The 6,967-nt window shown below is 42.4% G+C and overlaps 3 protein-coding genes across 3 annotated transcripts in view; 1 reads left to right on the top strand and 2 right to left on the bottom strand.

Moving 5' to 3' along the window:
• LOC146457290 (twinfilin-1-like) overlaps positions 1–2,393 on the top strand; it is a 6,813-nt gene extending 4,420 nt beyond the window's left edge. Inside the window, exon 4 of the mRNA XM_085092144.1 lies at positions 347–2,393. Coding sequence (XP_084948270.1) covers positions 347–514 — 168 coding nt within the window. The 3' untranslated portion in view covers positions 515–2,393. The remainder of the gene's footprint in view (positions 1–346) is intronic.
• Positions 2,394–2,964: 571 nt separating this feature from the next.
• Positions 2,965–3,549, bottom strand: LOC146457289 (uncharacterized). Its single transcript, XM_085092130.1, has one exon. The coding sequence runs from the start codon at positions 3,547–3,549 to the stop codon at positions 2,965–2,967; it is 585 nt and encodes a 194-aa protein (XP_084948256.1).
• Positions 3,550–4,812: 1,263 nt separating this feature from the next.
• On the bottom strand, positions 4,813–5,895 carry LOC146457288 (protein CFDP2-like). Its single transcript, XM_085092129.1, has one exon. The coding sequence runs from the start codon at positions 5,893–5,895 to the stop codon at positions 4,813–4,815; it is 1,083 nt and encodes a 360-aa protein (XP_084948255.1).
• Between the last annotated feature and the right edge of the window lie 1,072 nt (positions 5,896–6,967).

Raw genomic sequence — 6,967 nt, 5'->3', positions numbered from 1 at the left:
TTCACACTTCTTAAGGGTTGGCCTTTTGGGGGAGGGGAGCCTGTGAGAGTTTGGAATCGTTAATTTCGGTTGATCGTATACGGGTCTTTATCTCTTAAGGATTGGCCTTTTGGGGGAGGGCGTGAGAGTGGGGAATCGCTTATTTCAGTTGGTCGTATACAGCAACCTCGTTCCCAGGGTCTCTCCTCCTCTTGCAGGGGACGGGAAAAGGAGAGACCCTGGGGAGGAGGTTGCGTATATGGGTCGATCTACTTTAAGAGAGAGATCCAATATTATGTGCAGTGATAGTAAAATCTGTTAAAGCCAATAGAACTTTGCTTTAAACTTTTTTTTCTTCTTCTTTTAGATTGAAATTTCGGAGCCTCATGAGCTGAACGAACAGTTCCTTCAAGACCAAGTCCACCCCCGAAAGGATATCATCAGGCAAAAATTTGCCAAGCCCCCAAAGCCTGCCGGGAGCCGTGGTCCCTGGAGGCTTCACAATTCCCCGGGAGGAGCGGCTAGTGCGGAATGATTTGCCAAGATTTTATAGTAACTAGTACAAGATTTCTTGTATTTTATTTTAAAGGAGAAACACTGTTTTCTAAAAAAAAAAAATTGAAATGAGATTATTTGTTTACTTCATAGGTCTCACTCTTAGCGGTATTTGATTGACAGTCAGAAGTTACAGTACACTATAATAATAGCTCTTTTCACGGTTGATTTTTCTCATTTGCATTACAATGTTATCCAACGTGGATGCGAGGCAATTTCGGGCTAAAACTACAAAATAGCCCGAAATTTCCTCACAAACATGCTAGATTTCATTGTAATGCAAATGAGCAAAGTTAACCGTGAAAAGGGCTATTAGTTCTTTACTTGCTCTCGACCAGCTTAAATATCTGCTTACTTTGCGCATCGTTGGTTTCGCTTGGAGGTTGTTTAGATTCATTACATGATTACTGTTGTTTTGTCTGCAACATTACAACTTTGAATTCACGATGGGTTTTTATTTTATTATTATTATTATTTTTTTTTTCAACATTCTCAGTTGTTCGTTGTTTCCTCAGATGCCTGCCATGACCGAAATTTCCACAATCAGCTCGTAGTTCAGTTGGTTAGAGCACTGCTGGTCCAATTCAGAGGTTGCGGGTCCAAATCCCATCAAACCAAATTTCCTTCACAGGGCTAGCAAGCTGGGAAACTCTAGGACGGTTCTCCTCTCTTAAGCACTCAAAAAAATCGTTTCTAAGTACAGGGACTCTTGAAGGGGTCACTGTTTTATCTAGACAGCCTTGATCTTGAGAAGTCCTTGAGTTCTGCCTCCAAGACAGTATACGTGGAAACATAAAAGCCCACTCTTTGATCTTGAGGTCAACCAAACCTTCATCGCGCGATTATTTTTTGTGGAGCCATGGAGGAAGGCCAACTTTGCGTGAAACGGGCAGAGTTTATAATGAATCCTACTATTTCATCTCTTGTCAACTTTTACATGTTGTCGTGCATTTTTGAGTAATCCAAAAAAATTACCGTCAGGTGCAGTTTTGTCGATACATGTTTGTAAGTGGAATATATGAAATAGCATATATTTGAAGTATGTGAAGTGTCATATATATTAACTGTCTCAAAATCTGTTAATACTTTCAATTTGTGTGATGTTTGTGGCAGTTAAAGAGTAGAACACAGCTGTGTTCCTTGGGTCGGTTATGGATGGCTTATGACGTCCCCTACATCGGTAACATTTTCAATAAAAACCTTTAGACAAAATTACTTAGCTTTTGAATAAGACGAAAACACACGGTTCTTCAGTCTGAAAAGAAGGTCTTGCTCCGGGCAACGTTTCATAAAATGTATCTAACAACATGATTGCGACAGAAGTTGTACCATAAAACGGCCGAGTGCAAAGGGCCCTACTACGAACATGGCATATACCGAAATAGCTGTGAGAGGAAGAATTCGATTCCCCACTGCACATGATAACGTTTGGCAGCAGAAAAATTCGAGATTTTTTGTGTTGCGGCCGCACGGTACGTTGAAATGCGCAATATTTGTGGTGCAATTTCTGTCGCAGTTTTATATCAAGACAATTTGGATGCAACGTTACCTAATGTGTTTTCTCAGCGGTCTCGAGCGATCTCTTGTAACAATTAAGAACTAACTTCGAGCCCTGTTTCATAAGCAAGAACCTTGGTGTTTTTCATCGTAGAGGAACATTGATTATCATTTATGTACTAATACTGATATTTTTTAGTTTTTATCAAGAGGTTGGTTCGTTGGAAGAATTTTGCAGTAATAATTGTGTGTTTTGAACAACTGCATGTAGTAGTTTACATAGTAGTACAGAACTGGAAATTGTTTGAAATGGAAGACCTTCTCTAGAAAAAAGTAAATAAAAGGGGCCCTCGACGAGAACATCCCTTTGTAATACGTTGTCATGTTTTACCCTCGGTTTTACATAGCAACTCCTAGGTTTTGCTACCGAATTATAGTGAGCAAGGTCAGCATATTTCTGCGGTTCCAATGTGTGAAAGACACTTTACTTTACTTTACTTTACTTTACTTTACTTTACTTTACTTTACTTTACTTTACTTTACTTTACTTTACTTTAATTTACTTTCCTTTCCTTTCCTTTCCTTTACTTTACTTTACTTTACTTTACTTTACTTTACTTTACGTTACGTTACGTTACTTTACTTTACTTTACTTTACTTTTCTTTTCTTTACTTTACTTTTCTTTACTTTACTTTACTTTACTTTACTTTATTTTACGTGACGTTACGTTACGTTACGTTACTTTCTTTACTTTACTTTACTTTTCTTTACTTTACTTTACTTTACTTTACTTTAATCTCCTTTCCTTTCCTTTCCTCTCCTTTCCTTTCCTTTCCTTTCCTTTCCTTTACTTGTCCCCTGGTGCCAAGGTGGCGCATAGGGCCTCCACATGGGCTTTCCATCGATTCCTGTCTTGCGCTGCAGTGCGCACCTCACTTCAGGACTGCCACCCTGCTTTGGACCTCTCTTTTTCTACCGTGCGCCGCCAAGTTTGTTTTTGGCCGGCCTCTCTTTCTCCTTCCCTCTGGGGTCCATGTTAGGGCTGTAACACAGTCATTGTCAGGTTGTTGTCTGAGGATGTGTCCAATGAATCTCCATCTCCTTCTTCTTACCTCTTCACTCAACTTCTCCACCTTAGCCCTTTCCAGTAGCTCTCTATTACTGATCTTATCTTGCCATTTAATCTTCATTACCCTTCTCAGGCATCGGTGCTGAAACACATCGATTTTCTTGGCATCACTTTCGTTCATTTTCCATGTTTCGCAACCATACATGAGAACTGGTTTGACCAACGTTTTGTATAGCCTGATCTTCGTCCTCCTCGACACACTGCTGGAGCCCCATACTCGGTTTAGCTTCACAAACGCTCCTCTCGCTTTCCCTAGCCTAGCCTTGATGTCGTCTTCGCCACCCCCTTGTTTACATACTGTGGCGCCCAGGTAAGTAAACTTCTCTACATCTTCCAACGCCACACCGTTCACTGTGATGGCTTCGTTATTCTTCGCAATTACTCTCATGACTTTGCACTTCCCGACATTTACCCGAAGGCCTGCCCTTTCTGCATTCTCTACTAGCCTGTTTGTTTTCAACTGCACGTGTCTGCGTTGAGGAAATTAAAGCCACATCGTCCGCGAAGTCAAGGTCCTCAATTTTTTATGTAAATTTCCACCTCAGTCCGGTTACCTCTTCCTTCACTGTATGCCTCATTACCCAGTCTATAATGAACAGAAAAAGAAAGCCAGACATTGTACATCCCTGTTTGACACCAGTCGTGAGCTCGAACCATTCTGAGGTTGCCTCTTCCTCGGCAACAGCACATTCAAAGCCATCGTATAGCGCTTTAACTATGTTGATGATCTTCTGTGGGATACCATACTGGCTCATTATCGTCCATCAGACATTTCTGTGCACTGAGTCAAACGTCTTCTCGAAATCCACAAAATTGATGTAGAGAGTTGCCTGCCATTCATTCACTTGCTCTAGTATATTGCGTAACATGAAAATTTGCTCCGTCGTCCCACTACCAGATCTAAATCCAGCCTGTTCCTTACGGAGCCTGTGATCAATCCCTATGCGAATGCGCTCGATTATGATTCTTCCCAATATCTTGCTGGCAACTGGTAGGCGAGTCACTCCCCGCCAGTTCTTACACTCCCTTAAGTTCCCTTTCTTCGGTATCTTAATAATGAGTCCCCTCTTCCATTTAAGTGGGACCTTTTCTAGCCTCCAAATCGTGTCTATAAGTTCTTTCACTCTGTCAGTTGTAAATTCAAGGTCTGCCTTCAGTAATTCTGTTGTTATCATATCTTCGCCAGGGGCTTTACCGTTCTTAAGAGTCTTTATTGCCCTTCTTATCTCAGCTTTGCTCACAGGTCCCGTGTCTATGTCAGCTGTGTCCTGCTGTTCGTTGACTTCTTCATTGATCGGGTCGGCTGGCTCTTCTCTATTAAGTATCTCCATAAAATGCTCTTTCCACCGCTTCCTTCTATCTTCATTGCTGGTTAAGGCGTTACCATTTCTGTCGTTGACTACTGTGCTCTGCCTTGGTTTATCATTGCAGATCGTTTTAGTTAAGCTGTAAAAAGTTTTCATGTATTGCATATTTGCTGCTTCTTCCGCTTCTTTTGCTATCCCTTCTGTCAATTCCTCTTGTCCCTGCGTATTTGCCTTTTCACTTCTCGGTCTTTGGCTTTGTCTTCTACTCGCCTCTTTTCTTTCAGTCTCTCGGAGTTGGTTCCATCAAGTTTTAGTTTTATCTCTTTCCTCTGCTCAATCAGGTCCTACGATTCTTTACTGATCCATGGCTTAACTTTCTTTGTCTTATATCCTAGGACTTTCTTTGCTGTCATATTGTAAGTCTTTTCAAGGATGTCGTTTGCCTTCTCCAGCATGGCTTCTGGCTGATCTATTTCGTCATCTACCTGCTCCTCCATCTGCAATATCTCAAACCTGTTCCTTAATTCCAAACAAAACTGCCTCCTATACTCACCGCTCTCCAGTTTCTGAGTATCATATCTCGTCCTTCTAATTCCACGTCTTTTAGGAGCTGCCGATAGCTTTAGCCTCAATTTGGTACAAACCAGGTGGTGGTCACTGGCGATATCAGCTGATCTTATGGCTCTTGTGTCCAGCACAGATGTTCTAAATTTCCTGTTGATTAACACATGGTCAATCTGATTGCAAGTGCGCCTATCAGGGGATATCCATGTTTGTTTATGGATCTCCTTATGTGGAAATATCGTACCTGTGATCAACAGGTCAGTCATGCCGCAAAAATCGCATAGTTTCTCGCCATTGTCGTTCCTGATTCCAACTCCATGCTTACCCATTACTCGTTCATATCCTTCTACATCGCTTCCAACCTTTGCGTTCAAATCACCAGTGATAACCAGCAAGTCGTGTTTCGGTGTTTTGTCCACTATTGCCTGGAGCTTCTCATAAAAATGATTTTTCGCCTCTTCATCAGTGTCATTGGTGGGGGCATATACATGGATCAATGTTAACTTGACATGTCTAGAATGGAATCTGGCTCGGATTATTCGCTCATCGACAGGTGCCCAGTCGGTCAATGCTTCCGCCGCATCTGTGCTCAGCATGATGGCCACGCCATGCTCGTGAACTTCGTCGTCCCTGCCAGAGTGCAGTAATGTCTCACCTGTACTTAGAATGAACTTCCCCGATCCACACCATCTGCTTTCACTTATACCCATTATCTGCAACTTTGCTTTCGCCGCTTGGGCTGTCCTCCCTTGTGCATACAAGGTTCTCACGTCCCAGTTTCCTATCCTCAACTGTGTTTTTGGGTGCACTATTGGCGTCCTCGGTTCCAGAGCTTCCATGTGGCTTTCGCTCTGGAACGTCATGTTGTGTGCCACTCGGCCCCCAAGATTCGGTAGATTGCCTCTTATGTGTAAGGTTTCTGTAATCATTCACTTTTTACGAGGTTAGGTGATTAGCCTAACGCCCAACCCCCAACCTGGAGGGCCAGGGGCTGTTCTTTGTCAGGTCTCTGTCCCTCGACCAATCCGGTACGGTTGAACCCGCCAGGGACTGAGTCCCCACCGGCATAGCTCTTGGGGTCACTGAGACACACAAGCTCCACCACCGCGACAAGGTGACAGACCCAGGGTGGAGGTGTGAAAGACACGTTTTTCCGAAAATGGAATATTCCTGATTTTATTAGTTAAAATTACCTTTTTTGAAGTAACACGTTTTAGCTTGTTTTTGTGATCTATTGGTTTCGGTTAATGTTCGGGCAATTTTGGCGGTTTTCAGAAGTTGGTCAAATCCAAGATAGCCGCCGTTTGGCATTGATGACGTGACACATATGACGTCATCATTTTCTCTTGTGAACCTCAAACAAATCATCTTTGAAAATACTATATATCATCCAAGTGACATTGTGGAATGTGGTGGGGGGGAGGGGGACGAAAAAATCCCGGTCTGGGCCGGTAAAGGATTAACAGAATTCCAAGAAAAATTCAAAGAGCTGTCCGGCAAACCGGTCCCCGAATTGTTCCTTAAAGGTTAAATTTGTAAATATAGTGATAAATGACAACCGGGGAGGTAATAGCGATAACATCTACCCAAAAACTGTGTTCTACAGACAGGCCTATACGCTCCACCCGTCTACGCACAATGAATAGTTGAATTGAATTGAATTTTCCAGAAACGTTGTTTTCGAATGGTGAATTATGTGAACTTGATTATAACTAACAATTACCTTGTAACTTACAGGGCTGTTAAAACTGACGACAAATACTACAACTTGCGTGGGATCGCTGATGCCGTCTGGAACACAATAGACGACAATCAAGAGTTAACATAAAATAATTCTTCACTCCCGCAACTGTGACAAGCCTGGTATGAGCAATGGACTGTGGGATCGTTTGGATGGACGAATGGACATAGCTCCGACGAATAAGCGCATTATTC

The sequence above is a fragment of the Pavona decussata genome, unplaced genomic scaffold (genome assembly GCF_977016875.1).
Source record: "Pavona decussata unplaced genomic scaffold, jaPavDecu1.1 SCAFFOLD_244, whole genome shotgun sequence".
In the NCBI taxonomy this organism is placed as follows: domain Eukaryota; kingdom Metazoa; phylum Cnidaria; class Anthozoa; order Scleractinia; family Agariciidae; genus Pavona; species Pavona decussata.
The sequence above is the reverse complement of the archived record's forward strand: the minus strand, read 5'-3'. Positions and strand labels throughout refer to the sequence as shown.